The sequence below is a fragment of the Elephantulus edwardii genome, unplaced genomic scaffold, assembly GCF_000299155.1.
Source record: "Elephantulus edwardii isolate Elephantulus edwardi_28Jun2011 unplaced genomic scaffold, EleEdw1.0 scaffold00027, whole genome shotgun sequence".
In the NCBI taxonomy this organism is placed as follows: domain Eukaryota; kingdom Metazoa; phylum Chordata; class Mammalia; order Macroscelidea; family Macroscelididae; genus Elephantulus; species Elephantulus edwardii.
In genome coordinates, this window is record NW_006399777.1 from 17,468,334 (window position 1) to 17,484,587 (window position 16,254).

The 16,254-nt window shown below is 45.9% G+C and overlaps 1 protein-coding gene across 1 annotated transcript in view; it reads left to right on the plus strand.

The window, feature by feature from the left end:
• Positions 1–16,254, plus strand: part of SLCO2A1 (solute carrier organic anion transporter family, member 2A1) — a 149,354-nt gene that overhangs the window by 114,081 nt on the left and 19,019 nt on the right. The window contains exons 5-9 of the mRNA XM_006883420.1: positions 6,487–6,714; positions 7,551–7,649; positions 9,964–10,100; positions 13,112–13,190; positions 13,887–14,051. Of these exons, the coding sequence (XP_006883482.1) occupies positions 6,487–6,714; positions 7,551–7,649; positions 9,964–10,100; positions 13,112–13,190; positions 13,887–14,051 (708 nt within the window). The remainder of the gene's footprint in view (positions 1–6,486; positions 6,715–7,550; positions 7,650–9,963; positions 10,101–13,111; positions 13,191–13,886; positions 14,052–16,254) is intronic.

Sequence of the window (16,254 nt, forward strand, 5' to 3'; positions counted from 1 at the left end):
TTGTTCAAATGCAGAGAAGAAAAAAAAAAAAGTTGGAAATAGAAATACCATTTGACTCAGCAATTCCACTACTTAAAGAAACCAGAGCTGTCACCAAGTAGATATATGCACACCCATGTTTATTGCGACTTTGTTCACAATAGCAAAGAATTGTGCCCGTCAGCAAATGAACGGCTAGAGAAGCTGTGGCATATTCACACAATGGAATATTATGCAGCACTCAAAAACAATGAGCTCATGAAATATTATATAAATGGGTGACCCTGGAGGACATTATGCTGAGTGAACTATCTCAGTCACAAAAGGACAAATACTGCATAATGCCACTGTTATAAAACATGACTGACATGAGGGTTAGGGAAAACTAAGAAAAGGGGATAAATAATGTGCACGGCATTGAAACAGACAAGGGAGAGAACTGTATAAAGGGAATATATGATTAGGTATTATTGGCATGACAAGAGTGCAGAATAAGAGCTGCATAGTAAAGTGGGCTGTGGGGGGCTGGGGGTGGGAGGTGTGGGGGACTGTATAACAATGGAAGTTTTTTTTTCTTTTTCCAAAGAGAAAAGTGAACTGGGGGAAGAGGGGGCAGGGAGGAAAATGTGCAACAATGCATGAATGGAAATCATGTTCTCTATAAACTTTAATAAAATCCCAATTTATAAGAAAGCAGTCCTGGCCTGGCCCCACCTCATTGTAAAGGGCCTTAGGCCACAGGGGCCAGCTCAGCCAAACACACTTTCAAATGACAATGACCTGTGGTTTGAAGGAATGTCAGCCTCAGCCCAGTCTGTTCATAAACAATGTACCAGACATTTGTTTGCATCTTCTGGAAGAAAGATTCACTTGACAACTTGTCAACAGCCTTTTTATTTATGGTCCCAGAGTGATTTTTTGACCCTTTAGGGAAGATTAGTGTTGTTGTTATGTACAAACTCATGCTGACCCTTTGGCGGGTTTTCAGAGGCAGTTGATTCCAGGGGAGGAGATTGTCCTTCTTCCTGTGCTCTCCACCCCGGGAGCAGCTGGTGGATTTGAACCACATTCCTTTGCATTGGCAGTGCACCTCCTTGTCACCAGGCCACCAGAGCTCCTTTGGGTGTGGATAGCACAGGAAAGTACGAATGTCTCGCTGTCCCCCTCTCCTGAGCATGCCCATTTCATCTTCAAACAACATAGAGGACTCTGGTGGTGCAGTGGTTAAGTATTTGACTTCTAACTGAAAGGTGAGTGGAGGTTCTAACCCACCAGCTATTCTGCAGGAAAAGGATATAGAGATAGAGATAGAGATGATAGAGATAGAGAGAGAGAGAGACAGAGAGACAGAGAGATAGAGATAGAGAGATAGATCTAGAGATAGAGATAGATAGAGATAGAGAGATATAGATATATATAATAGTATGGTTTTTGTAAACATTTGAGGGCAACACATCCCCAAAAATAACTTTTGTGGAAGTGATTCCAACTCACAGCTGACCCTCCGTGAGGTATTCCGGATTGTAAATCCTTAAGCAAAGTGCCCACCATTCCCCTGTAGAGTGCCTGATAGATTCGAGCCACTGACCTTTGGGTTTGCAGCACAACGTACAAGACCACACCAGATGAGCTCCTCTGTAAAGATCCTCTCTCTTTCTCATTGCCATCAGGGAGTTCTTGTGGCCTGTTGGGTAAGGAGTTGTGCTGCCAACCCAGAAACAAGCAGTTCAAAGCTACTGATGCCTCCAAGGGAGACAGATGGGTCATCTCCTCCCATGAAGTTTTCAGCCTCCTCTCAACACCTACTGGCTTTTCGCTGCTCACGATGTAATGCACCACACCACGTGAGCTCCTTGAGAAAGGTTACACCTTGGAAATGCCAAGGGGCTGTCCTATACATGAATACAAAGAATATAATGGTCTACATTTCAACTGCTATGTGATCCCTCCCATGACCTAAGGCCTCAGAGAACTCTGCCTGCTACAAGTTGAAAATCCATCCAATGGAATGGATAGGAGTGGGAATTAACAGAAAGTGCTTAAGAGCTAAGACACGCATTCCATCCATCATTCTAACAAGGGCAGTGATAAATGTTTGTCTCCAACAATCTGCTTGCAGAACCCTTGTGACCTGCAGCCTCTGCCCTCATTTTCTGCAATTCTTGGCCCTTCCCTGAAGTTCTTGGAAACCTTTCAAAATCAAGGTCGCACAGATAAGAAGTGTCAGATTTAGGGCTTGAGCCCAAACCCCAGGCTCCCAGTTCAGCGTTTCTAACATCTGTTGGCCTCACTTATCCATAGTCCCCTGGACTTCTTCTCTTCAGGATCCCTTGAGCCTGTCATTGCCACACCCTTGTTTCTGAGTGTTGGACCCACATCCATGTGGATGGAAGAGTCTCTGAGGACAATGGAAGAGGGGGAGACAGCCTCCGGGACCTCTCTCAGCAGCAGCGTTTTACAAAGCTGTGCTCCTAAGCTCAAATAGCTGTCCTGAGAACGAAGCCCCCCTGGCAGCCTCCCTGAATCACACCAACCTTTCTTCAAAATCAAAACACAGCCACCACACCTCTTAACTGACCATTACTATCTGTATTGCATATCTTCTATTTTGCTTATTATCCCTCCCACAAATTCATGGCTTCTATGATGTTGGTCTTATGATTCTTCATTGCATTTTTATGCTTTTGTATTGTTCCTAGTATCCTGTTGATTATATCCATTTTATCTTGTGATGATATCTTTTTTTCTAATTGCTTCTACCTTTTTGCTGGTGGCTTCAACTTTTTCTTTCATTGGTTATATTTTCTTAAGTGCCAGTTCTTGAAATTCTAAGTCAGAGTATTTGTTTTCAACCTTCCTGTCTCTGGCATGTTCATTGTCTAGTCTGTGATCTGGTCTGCTTTTTTAATGTGAAGATTTAGGGGTGTGTGTGTGTGTGTGTGTGTGTGTGTGTGTGTGTGTGTGTGTTTAGTGTTTAATACAATCTTCTGCTTCCATGACATTGTATGGGCTTCTTTTGGGTGTGTCTGTGTGGCTACTTGTTCATTATCTGTGTGATGATGTTGCTCTGGGGTTGGTAGTGATGGCAAACGTTAAGATAGTGGTATGCCGTCAAGGTGAACAGATCAGCTGTTCTGAGCAAGTGGAGCTTCATGGGCTGGGGGCAGAGCAGGAGGGGAGGGAATGGTGAGAATCTGGGGTCTTGTATCTACAAGATAGTGTGGGCTGGTCTGTTAGAGCCAGTCAGTCTATATCTGCTGCTGTTCCCACAGTCTGTGTGTGTGGGGTTTTTGTTGGTTTTTGGTTTTTGGGTTTTTTTTGAGGGGTTTGTTTAGTTTTGATTAGGTTTTGTTATTGTTGTTTTTACATCAGGGGGTTTTTCTTGCTATGGGAATTTCCATACACAGTTTCCCACCCTCTGTGCAAGTGCTGGATCTTTTCAGAAATGCAGGGAATTCAAAATGTCTTGCTCTGGGTGTCTTCCTGCTTAGTATATGTAGATGACCCTGGCTGGCCCACCATAGGTGAAAGTTTTTCTTGCTCCAGCCATGGGAAATCTCCACAGTTTCACCTTCCTCAATGAAGGATTGCTGGAACTTTCACTTTCAGGTGCATGGGGAGAAAAGGGTTTTCGCTCTTGCATGGAGTTCTGATATGCTCCAGTAGGCATTTCTTTTTCTCCTTGTGGGAGTGGGGCTCCACTTGATTGGTCTGTGATGCTTATTATAAATTTACCCTCTATGCTATTATAACTTCTTCTAGTCAACTTTGATGCCTAGAGTCTTTCTAAAGTGTTCAGATTGCCTGTGGCTGGGGTTCTGTTAGAATAGCAATGTGTCCCTACTCAAGAAAGGCAAGCCCATCAGTCCGCCTTCTACTTGCCATCCCTACTGGAAGTCTAGCTGGTGATTCGAACCACCAACCTTTGAAGCATCAGGTGTTTTTACCACTGTGACCTGGGTTCCTTGATATATATTTGTTGTTGTTTTTAAGTGCTATCAAGTCGTATAAGATTCATAGTGACCTTATGAATGAAAGACCTGAACACTTGTATAACTTTCATCGTTTCTCCAGGTTCTTAGGGTTTCCAGAGGCAAGCTATTATGGAAGTGGATGCCACTCCTGCTTCCAAGCTTGTTTTAATCAGGGAGCCCCACCAAACACAGTCCACCATGATATGTGTAACCATTATCGCATTTGACACATCAATGTCAAATAGCTTGCCTCCGGAAACTCTATGAACTTGGAGAAACTATGAAAGATATATACTTATTTTTTAAATTTTTTTGTTTTATTATTGTGTGTGTGTGTACCATCAAATCGGATCTGACTGGTACAGGAGGAGATTGCCCCTTCTTCTCCAGCAGAGCATCTGGTGGATTCGAACCGCATAGCTCTGGGATTGCAGTGCAGCTTCTTGCCACTAGACCACCAGAGGTCCCTGAAAGATAGATAGTTAGTACACACAAAATAGTCTGAAGCTGGAGCTAAGGTCTCTGCAGTGGAGCCTACAAATCAGAGAGGGTTCAACAGTTTCTAGGGGAGAGGAGGTGATGGGTGGTGGAAGTGGCAGAGAAACACAGCATTGGTATGATAGGTAAGGTGCATGTGTAAGACTTAAACCAAGCAGAAGGGAATTTGAAAGGAAACAACCACAAAGAATGGAAGAGACATTTTCCATTTTACGTACAGTTAGGAAAACTTCTAAATTAAAAAAAAATATCCCAACTTTTAATTATTGCTTGTTTCAAACGTATTATGCATTCATTACATGGGAGCTCTGGTGTCCTGGTGGTGAGAAGCTGCACTGCAGTCCCAAAAGCACATGGTTCAAATCCACCAGAGGCTTGCTCTGTGGAAGAAGGATGGGAAATCTCCTCTCGTGTGATTTACTGCCTCTGAAAACCCACTGGAGGGTCAGCTATGAGTTTGTTCTGACTCTGTGGCACACAACAACAACATGCACTCATTAGAGAAAACACATTTAGACAAATCTAGACAAGTTAATCCCACAATCCAAATCTAGTCCACAACTCAGGGGTCTGGTCTTGGAGAGCTTTGCTCTAGACATTCAGTTAGTCCACATAAATTTCATAAATTAAGGCCCAAATTCTTCTAACAAGGTGTTGCAGTTGTCTTTCCTAGATGCTCGCCTGAGTACTCAGTCCCTTGCTCAGAGCGGAGATCTGGTCTTGATGACCTTGACCAGTCTGACACCTTGACTTTTCCCCAAGCCTCCTAGATTGATGAAGATATCTCCTGGGTCAATAGTTTTCATATATGTTCTGTACAGAGACCCGTGTATAACTGGAAACATTAGAACTGGACCTGGCAAAGGTGTATACAGAGGCTGGGAAAGGAACTGGATTGAGGGGCACAGGACACTCCCTCTCACAACCTCACCATAAAGGAAACACTGACCGAACATTCCTGGGCAGAGTCCAGTGTGAGAAGCAGCTGGTCAATACCTCTAATTTCCCCACCTAGCTCATAACCATGCCCTCTGTGTGAGCAGCACAAATGAGAATTAAATGAAATTGCCTTCGTGTTAAGCGAACAATCCCACAGAGCCCGAAGTGTGATGTCAGCGGTATACCTTGGACTGGACAAGGCAAGACAAGAAGGGAGCTCTTGATAACAGCGCTGCTGAGCCCTCCAGGCCTTGGAGAGCTAATTGTTTGTGCTAATTGTTTGGTGTTGGCTGAATGAGAAGCAGACATGTGGAAGCCGAGGCCCCAGCCTGGCCAGGTGCCTCCAGCCACAAGGGCCAGCCTGCAGGCCACACTGTAGGCATCTGGGGGACTTCCAGAAAGACCTCTATGTTCAACCTGGCTCGTTTGACTCCAGCTTCAGTCTTCCCCTCTGTGATGTTGAGTTAAACCAGAAAGTCTCAGATTCTCTTCCAGCCTCAAGAGATTCCCTGACTTTGAGGGGAATTCCCAGGTATGGGAAGGACCTTGAGTGGCTTTGTCTTCCACTGAGGCAACATGGAGCTTATTGAGAAGGACTGGTTCTAGGAATATGCGTGGAGGGGACGCATCCCAGGCTGGAGTTGGCATCATCTTCAGTGGGATAAAACAGCCTCTGTTTGAGTGGAGAGAGTGTTTGGGCATCCAGGACCGTGGGGCTGAGCACGAGGCAGGGAGGCCAACCAACCTGGGTTACTATCCCATCTCCTCCTTTTCCAGTGTCTTCAGGATAAAGGCACTGAGTCCTGTCTTCATGCTCAGCTTCCCATAGTTGCCACAGAAGAGAAGGAATTCACAGGAGGAGGGTCTGCTCCCACTGGAGCAGGCTCCCCTTCTGCAGGATGGAGGCCAGCCTCAGTTTTTGTTTCACCCAAACAAAAGGAAGTGGTCCCTGAGGACCAATCCCCCTTTCCCAGCACAGACTCTGGCCCCGGATTGGCCTCTTCTTGAGGGATCAGGGACACAGGTCATGCTTGAAGGCCAACTGGAGCAACAGGAGACGCAGGCATTGATGACCTCTGGTGCTGTCTCATTTCAGGGAACAGCAGTCACTACCAGGCCGAGCTCTGTCAGAAGCATCGGCAGGACCTGCCCCCTAGCAGATGCCATGGCGCCGCCCACAACACCCAGAAGGAGACCAGCAGCATGTGGGGCCTGATGGTGGTTGCTCAGCTGTTGGCTGGCATCGGAACTGTGCCCATCCAGCCATTCGGAATCTCCTATATAGATGACTTTGCGGAGCCGAACAACTCACCCCTGTACATCTGTGAGTTAATATGCTTAAAGAGGGTGGTGGACGGGGAGAGGACGTGGGGTCCTTGCTGAAGAGGGTGGTGAGGATGGGAGGACGTGGGGTCTAGATGTGATATTTGCTGAAGAGGGTGGTGAGGGTGGGAGGACATGGGGTCTAGATGTGGGACTTGCTGAGTCCCGTGAAGGGTAGAATCCAGCTAGAATCCCCTTACCCTCACGACTAACCGAGCGAGTGCAGACATGGGCCCCACAGACCGGAGACCGAGTCCTCCTCTTGTTTCTTTCCAACTCTGTGATCCTGGGCAAGTGACTGAACCCAGGGCCCTAGGTTCCTTACCTATGCAGTGAGGGTACTCTTTCTGATTGCACTGAACGTCTAGGAGCTTATATACGATAATGTATGCAGCCCTATACTGGGCAGGGAGTAAATCTTCAAACAACAGCCACTCTGGCGGCTCTCCAGTCCCTGGGGCACAGACTGGACTACACCTGTCCTTAAGATTGCAAATGATCATTTGAATGCTCAAATGTTTCCCTTAGAACAAGCCACATCCATCCCCTGTAGGCTGACACTTCTTGATCAGACTCTCTGGTCGCACACGCTTCTGCCCATGCCACCAGCCCTCTAGCCGCTGGGAGCTTCACCTGTCAACAGGTCCCAGGGTGTTGGCTTTAAATACCATGGGGCCCATTTTCTTCCTAGAGATACCATGAGTGTAGACTTGAGGGCATAAATGGGGACCAGAAGACAAATGGGTTGGCACATTAAGAATTTGCCTCAGCCAGGAAATCTGAGGGGGCCAAGCTGTGTCCAGCCCCTCAGCTTCCTCTCCTCTGCTCTGCTTCCAGCCATCCTGTTTGCCATCTCTGTGTTTGGACCAGCTATCGGCTACCTCCTGGGCTCTGTCATGCTGCAGATCTTTGTGGACTATGGCAGGGTTGACACAGGTGAGTGTTGAGGGAGGACACCCATTTCTGTCACTGTTTCTCAGAACATCCCCAGCTGTCTAGTCAGAGCAGCAAATGAAAAGATTTGGGGGTGAAGGGTGATGTCTACCTATCAGATCTCCCACTTCTTCCTGTTGTTGTGTGCTGTTGAGTAAGTCCCAACCCGTAGCTGACCCACCAGCAAGTTTTCAGAGACAGTAAATTGCAAGAGAGGAGATTGCCCGTCTTTCTCCCAAGAAGCAGCTGGCGGATTTGAACTGCATGCCTTTGGCATTTGCAGCGTAACTTCTTACCACTAGACCAGAGCCCCCTCCACTTCTTACTTAGTTGAATGATTTTCTGCAAGTAACCTTTTTCCCTATGCCTAGTTTTCTCATCAGTAAAATGAGGCTACTACTAGGAAAATAGGGAGCTCTAGTGGTGAGAAGCTGTGCTGCAGTTCCAAAGGTATGTGGTTTGAATCCATCAGCTGTTCCTGGCAGAAGGATGGACAATCTTCCCATGCAGGAAGGGACCATTCCATGCAGAACACCTTCCTTTGAAATTCAGAGAAACACAGGGAGCTATTGAATGATGGAATTGGTGAAGCTTTCCGGGGGAGGAGGCATGGAGCCATGAGAGATGGCTTGGTTTTCAGCAAGTAGCCAGGGAGTGAAGGCTTTTCCAAGCGGAAGAAGCCATCTGAGCAAAGGCAAGGGAATGGAAGATGTGAATGTGAAGAATGTGTGGGTGGCATGTGGGGTTCCCACTCGCTAGAAGTTATAGCTACAAAGCAGGTTTGAGTTAAAGACTTGGAGATAATACCCCCACAAGTGCCCAGCACATGCATCCTAGCTTTCCCATCTACAAAGAATGTGAATGCCAGGAAACCCTAGCATGCTGCTGGCGCCTTTCCCCAGGACTGTCAAGACCACATCAACTACACAATGTCTTCTGCGCTGCAAATCAAAGAGGCAAACAAGAGAGATTGTTCTTGTCTCTGAGCCAGCCTGGTCCTTCCTGGCCTGGCTTGTGACTTGGTTGCCCAAAGAGACCAGCAACTGAATTGCCATCCATACTGGCAGGTGCCCAGGAAAGCCTGTCATTGTGGGCCATTCTGCTACTGTCTCCCTCTCTGTAATTTCTTTACATGGAGAAACATGACAGTCTTTGAGATGCGGCCAGGCAAAACTACCAGGAGAAAAAGCGTCCCTCTCAGAGGCCACATCGTCTGTGACTGCTTAGGCCTCAGAGGATTATGGGACTTCCTTTTCTAGAAAGTTCATGAACTTGGGAGGCAATAAAATTCAGTGGCTACGAGTGCAGATTTGAGCACTAGAAACGTGTAGGTTTGAAACTTGAAGGCACATCGTTCAAATCCACCAGTTGCTCTGTGGGAGAAAGATGGGCAGTCTCATCCCGTGTGATTTACTGTCTCTGAAAACCTCCTGAAGGGTCTGGTTTGAGTCGGTTCAAACGAATGGTACACAACAAGTGAAAAGGCAAGGAGAAGGGAGCTCTGGTGGCTTAGTTATAAGGAGTAGTGCCACCAATCCAAAGGAACATGGTTTGGATATACCAACTACTCCATGAGAGAAGCATCAACAGTCTCCTCTCGTGCCAGTTACTGCCTCTGAAAACCCACTGAAAGGTCAGTTCTGATTCGATGATACAAGAAGTCTTAACAGCAAGAGGTCTAAAACTTGAACAAGAGACTGGTTTTCACTGTCCCTCAGTTTCCCAATTGGTTAGAGACGCACAGACTTGCTAGGAGGACCCAGCGGGATAAAACACGTAGAGAACATAGACTAGCGGAAGGTCCTTGGGAAACCCTTGGGAGAGTCAGCTGCCTTTATCATTATTACTGTGGAGAGTTAGAAATAAGATGTGAGGTGGAAGTCTGGTCCCTTCAGCCTGAGGATTTCACTGGGCTGCTAGAAGCCCTGGTGGGACCATGCATTATGTGCTGGGCTGCTTACTGAAAGACTGGTAGTTGGATTCACCTGCTGTTCCAAAGAAAAAAATTCAGACAATCTCCTCCTGTAGAGATTTATAGTCTTGGGGAGCCAATGAGAGGTCACCATGAGTCAGAACCTACATTCAAATGGTGGAGTTTTTTGGAGGGTTGGGTTTTTTGAAGGATGTTGTATGAAGTGAACCCTTGGCTTTTTTAGTAGACCAGAATATCCTGGAGTTTGCAAAAGTTCTGTCTAGTTCATGGCTTACCTCTCATTCATCATGAACAGAAAGCCACTCTGACCAAAGGATCGGTGTTTAGTAAATTGAGCTCATGCATTCATTCAACCAACATTCATGTTCTCTGGTTTCTCTTCAGCCACAGTTAACTTGAGCCCCGGAGACCCCCGATGGATTGGAGCCTGGTGGCTAGGACTACTTATTTCCTCAGCCTCCTTGGTTGTCATTTCCTTCCCCTTTTTTTTCTTTCCCCGAGCAATGTCCACAGGAGAACAGGTAAGGTTCTCAGAGCCTATTGATATTCCCAACAGGAATTTAAGGAATAGAGGTGGGAAAGTAGAATAAAATCACAAGTTAGAGCTACAAGTCAGACATATTCTGATGCCATTCATGATGTCAGAGCCTTCGAGGAGTAAGAGGGACTGGGAAATTCCCAAAATATGATGTTTCATACAGTGTTCCTGCATCATGCTAATATCTCAAGGATCAGGTGGGCCCAGAGAATCATCAACTTGGTATAATTTGGGCTAAAGTGTTAAGAGTCAGTAAAAGTGGAGTGTGTGGCATGGTGTAGTCAATTTTTAAAATTTTTTTAACTTTTTATCATTATTATTAACTTTAATGAAAGTTTACAGAGACTGAGGATTTCCATTCATTCATTCATTCATTGTTGCACTTTTCTCCCTGCCCACCCTTCCCTCCCCCCAATTCGCTCTTCTCTTTGGAAAGTAGAAGGAAAATTCTTTCATTGTTATACAATCCCTCCCCCTAAGTCCACCCCACTATGCAGCCTTCATTCTGGATTCCTGTCATGACAAAAATACCCAATCATATATCCCTTTTAAACCATTTTCTCCCTCATCTGCTTCAATGCAGTATACATTATTTATCCCCTCTTTCTCAGTCTCCCCCCGAAACCGATGTCAGTCCCATTTTCAACTTTTTTTAATTTAACACTCTATCAATGTCTGAAGTCGAAGGACTGAGTGTGACGGGAATGTCTAGGACTCACAAGTATGAGGAATGAGGGAGGAGTGAAGCATAACGTAAACAGAGCGGCTTCCCATGCTTCTTCCAGTCATATTTGCTAGAAAATGAAAACAAGAAAGGTTGAGAAGGTGAGGTGAGAGGCTTTGATGCTAGGCTGAAGGGTCTAAAAGCTGCTCTAATCCTAGGAGTCTTGAGCTGCTCCAGTAGTTGGGACAGCCATCTAGGAGGTAAAATGGTGACTAAATTGAGGTTGGGTGTTGGGAAGGAATAAAGCTAGAAATCTGAAGAGGGATCAATAGGAATGCAGATAAAAATGAGGGAAATAGCTGTGAAGGAGCTGAGGTCAGGGCAAAGGTAAACAGTCTTAGAATGGCACGAAGGATCTAGTAGATTCGAGAGCAGCTGGGAAGGACCCAGTTCATTGGAGACACAAACCAAAAGAAAGTTGCTGCTGCCTTTATCCCAACTCATAACCACCACCTGGATCACAGAGTAGAATTTCTCCTTAGGATGTTATGGCTCTGGGCTTTTAGAAAAAGATGCCCAGGCCTTTTTTCTGAGACAGTTCTGCGTGCATTTGAACCGCCAGTCTTTTGGTTAGTAGTTTAACACTTAACCATCTGTGCCTGTGCCACAGTTTTAAGACAGGTATTGAGTTTGACCTTTGGTAATGAAGTGTATTAAATAAAGGCACAATCAGGGAAATCAGGCAGGAGTAAGCATTTCAAAAGTTGGCCGCGTGTCTTGGCGGTTTGGGATCAGGCTGACTTGATTTTTTTAATCCAGCTGTGTTACTTAGGAACCAGGTGAGTGATTTGGGCAAGTTTCCTTGTTCCTCAGTTTTGTCTTCTTTAAAATACTAGACAGTATCTGTTGCAGACTGAGGGTAAAGTATATTAATAAGTATTAATAATGAGAGAGAACACCAAGAATGTAGGAGAAAACAGAGGTAAAGCAGGAGGCAAACAGTTCTCCAACAGCTGAAGCTGCCTTAGCTTCCCTTGTGTCTTTATTGAAAATTGCCAGGGAGCAAATCACAAGGAGAATTCAATGCAAATGAAGCTAAACTCTTTCTATTGAAAACCTTCTGCTTGACTCAGGAGGGAGGGGTTAGCAAATACAATGCAAGAATCCTGTAAACACTTAAGGATTGCCTTAGTGTCTTCCCCTGTAAACATTTAAGGATTGCCTTAGTGCTTCAGGGTGAATTCCAACTTGTATCAGCCTCCCTCATAACCTGAAGTAGCATTAGGTTCCTTACAAATATTTAGTATGAAAATTGGCTTCCCATAAGTATCTCTCTTGGAAGGCAGTTAGGAGGAATGAGAGGATACAAGGGGACTACTAGGCACAGCGTCTAGCAAAGAGCAAACACTTGATAAAGCAGGTTTCTATTATTGGAGATGTGTCACTGCACAGGGTCTTGTATTTGTGCTGGTGGTTCAGAGCTGGGGGCTCGGTCTGGAGTGGATGAGTTTACCAGAGTACACACATTCCGGAAGATAGATGCACAGCATACAACTGGCACAGAGTCTTAAACAAGACTCAACTTTGAGCAAGAAGGAGGGTGGGATCCCAGAGAAGAGACAGGAAGCAAGAACTGGAAATAGAGGACCTTCTGAAGGAAAAATAAGGAAGTTAGTTACCCCATCACCCCCAAGCTTGATCACTCCCTGAGCAGAAAGAAGAGTGAGTTTGGGTTACGTTAGATGATGTTAAGTTGGGTAAAGATGTTTGGCATATGAGGTAGGTTTTGGGGTGATGGAAGCTCCCCAATGATTTTCTCGCAGTAGTTCTGGAATATGAATTGTTTAGAGAAGGAGGTGGAATTTGGATAATGGCTTTGCAGGAGGAGTATGATCCTAGGGGGATTCCTTTTTTTTTTTTTTTTTTAATAAAAAAATCTAGACTTTCTAGACCACCACATTCCAGGAGCCAGCAGCTTTTGGAATCTGAGAATGACAAAAGAAAAAAATAGAGATGGCCGACAAAGAGGAAGATGCAGGAAGACACATTTTGGCATGGGTAACAGCCAAATTGGAGATCAAGTAAAAGGCCTGTGGGAATCTTGGCATGAATGCTTGCTGGTTGTCTGCCAAAGTGTTGAGCTTACTGAAATGTAGGCAGAGTTTGCTTCAAGAGAACATCCCCCTAATACACAGCTCAACCCCAACCTACATCCACACCTGGGTGGCTCACAACTGCCCAACCCAGAACTACAAAGGCCAGAAGAATCGAGGGCCCAGGCTAACTGCAGGAGCTGGGGCCATTAACACTGACTCTCTTTTATGCTTCAGAGTTCTGCTTCCATGGTGGAAGAGACAAGGAAGGAGGAAGAGGTCAAGTCAAGAGACTCTCTGGTGGATTTCATTAAACGTAATGGACTGGTCTAGCAGCCTTGGGTGGGCTGGCTCAAGGCACGGTGAGGGTGGGGGTGTACCCCAGGTCAAGTGGCAGTATACAGTAAGAGGCAGCAAACGGTTTGTAATTGGCTTTGACCCCTAGAATTCTTTCAGCTCAAGGGCATTCTTCCAGGGGTCTGCTAGGACTCTGCTTCTCTGTGTGAACCAGGAGACCCAAATTCAAGCCCAAATTTCCAGGAAGTCAGCCCCAGTATCTACCCATGACCCGAACCCTGTATTCCTCTCCTTCCTTCACACAGAATGAGGCTGTTATGCGAGGAGACTATTCCCAGTATTAAGTCATATTTCAATCTACTGCCTCTTGATTACTTTTCCTCACTTCCTAGTCTTATTTAAGGGAGCTCTGTTGGTCTAGTGGGTAAGGAGTTGCTCTGCCAACCCAAAGGCAGGTGGTTCCAATCTGCCAACTGTTGTTCCATGGAGGAAAGATGGGCCATCACCTCCTGTGTGATTTACTCCCTCAAAACCCACTGCGGGTGGGGGGGGGGGCGGTCAACCATGAGTCTATTACAACTCAATGGCACACAACAACCACAATCTTATTGATCCTTGAGCTCACACAGTGGGAGTCTGCGAGACTAGATGGGCTGAGTTGGACACTATACATTCTGATGCCTCAGTTTCTCTTCTGACAGTGGTCTCTTTGTAGGGTTCCCTCACATCTTTCTGAGGCTCCTCATGAACCCACTTTTCATGCTCGTGGTCCTGGCCCAGTGCACCTTCTCCTCTGTCATCGCTGGTCTCTCCACGTTCCTCAACAAGTTCCTGGAGAAGCAATATGGCGCCTCAGCGGCCTATGCCAACTTGCTCATTGGTGAGTTGAGAGGGCAATGTGGGGTGACTCTGCCTGGGGGTCAGGTTCAACATTCTGCTGGCCCATGAAGGGTGGTGAGGAGGCGTGTAAAGGCCAGACCGGACACAGACAGGAGACCATAGAGAAAGAATTTTAAGGACGTTTTTCCTGCATGGAAATTTAGGATATTCTTGGCAGATTTCTGAGGCCTCTATCTTTCCAGTCAGAACGCTATCTGAGGGTTTCCTCTTCCTTCACGGGTGGAGGCCATCAGAGGACTGGAAGTCTGACAGCCTCCCTCCCAAAGGCCCTGACATCATGAAAGGAACAAAGGAAGGGAGGAGGGGATGGGATTTAGGATTAGGCAAATGCCTTCCTTTCCAGGGACTTGAATGAATATCTGCTTGGGTAACAGAGTGTGGAGCCCAGTGACTCTCAGCCCTGACCACACTTCAGACCCCCGTCACCCAAAACCATCGATGTGTGCTCTAGAAAGTCTCAATGGCTCTGATCTTTCAAAAGTAGATTGCCAAGATTTTTTTTTTTCCTATGGCACTTAAAGATGGATTTGAACTGACAACTTTCTATTAAAAGAAAAAAGCTCAACTGCTTTTACCACTCAAGGATTTAGGCTTCCATTGTTGTTGTTGGATACCATTGAGATGGAACCAACCCAGAGCATCCTCCAGTGATTTTTTTTTCAGAGGCTGTAAATCACCCTGGAGGAGATTGCCCATCTTTTTCCCTCAGAGCAAATGGTGGATTCAAACCCCATACCTTTGTATTCGCAACGTGATTGCTTACCACTAAGCCACTAGAGCTTCCTTGGGCTTCCCTGGAAAGCTTATAAAAACAGACACCCCAGCCTAGATCAGCATCTCTGTTTTGACAACCGGAGTTGAGAGCTATTTGGTATGTATCTGATCGCTGGACAATGACTAAGGATGACAAAAGAAGACTTGATGCCTTTGAGCTGTGGTGTTGGAGAAGAATTCGGAATATCCCAAAAGTTTCCAAAAGAAATATATCTTGGAGAAAGTGAAACCAGGGTACTCCTTTGAGATAAGAATAGTGAAACGTTGTCTCACAACTTTGGGGGTTGTTGTTAGTTGAGGCCAGTCCTTGGAAAGGGATATCACGCTTGGAAAGGTGGAGGAGCAGCAAATCCCTAAACAAGATAGATAGGCCCAGAGACTGCAACAGTGGGCTGGAATTTATCAGAGATGAGAATGGCATAGGATAGGGCAAGGTTCCGATCCGTTATTCATAAGGTTGCTGTGAGTCGTGGTGAACTTGAAACCTAACAACAACAATGTGGGTCCATCAAATGCTCAAAGAAGGGTGGTGAGAAGAAGAAAGGCCGTTCTGCCATCAACGAAGTGGTGACCAGAGAGGACACCATCAACATTCACAAGCGCATCCATGGAGTGGGATTTAAGAAGCGTGCTCCTCGGGCACTAAAGGAGGTCCGGAAATTTGCCATGAAGGAGATGGGCACACCAGATGTTCGCATTGACACCAGGCTTAACAAAGCTGTCTGGGCCAAAGGAATAAGGAATGTCCCATACCGCATCCGTGTACGGTTGTCCAGAAAACGGAATGAGGATGAAGATTCCCCAAACAAGCTGTATACACTGGTTACCTGTGTACCTGTCACCACTTTCAAAAATCTACAGACCGTCAATGTGGATGAAAACTAATAGCTGATTGTCAAATAAAGTTATAAAACTGTAAACAAAAACAAACCAACAACAACGTGGGTCCATCAAATGCTCAAGTGTGAGGGTCAAATCCACAGGTGAGTGGGACCACATGAGCACGCTCACATCCTGTAAGCATTTCCCCAGGAAAGTCAGGCTTGGTTCTCAGAGCTCTTTGGTGAGATCACCCAGATGGTTTCTATAGAGAACATTTGTGATTCAAATACTCAGCAAACACTGCATTTCACCCCTGGCCTTCAGTCAACCTTCCCAAGACCAGAAAGGCCTCGCTGGCTGTGAGGAAGCAGAGCAGCAGAGATGGGAGCTCTGCCAGTCCCATGGCCAAGTCCAGGGCCTCAGAACAGTCCCAGGGTAGTTCAGAAGCACGCCGTCCATCGGTTCTTGAGTGGATGGAGTCCTGGCTGTTGGCTTCCCCAAGACCTCTGTACAGATCTTCGTTTTTTTGTTTCTTTGGTTTTTTTTGGTCCAAAAATTTTTTTTTTTAATTTAGTTTGTTTCTTTTT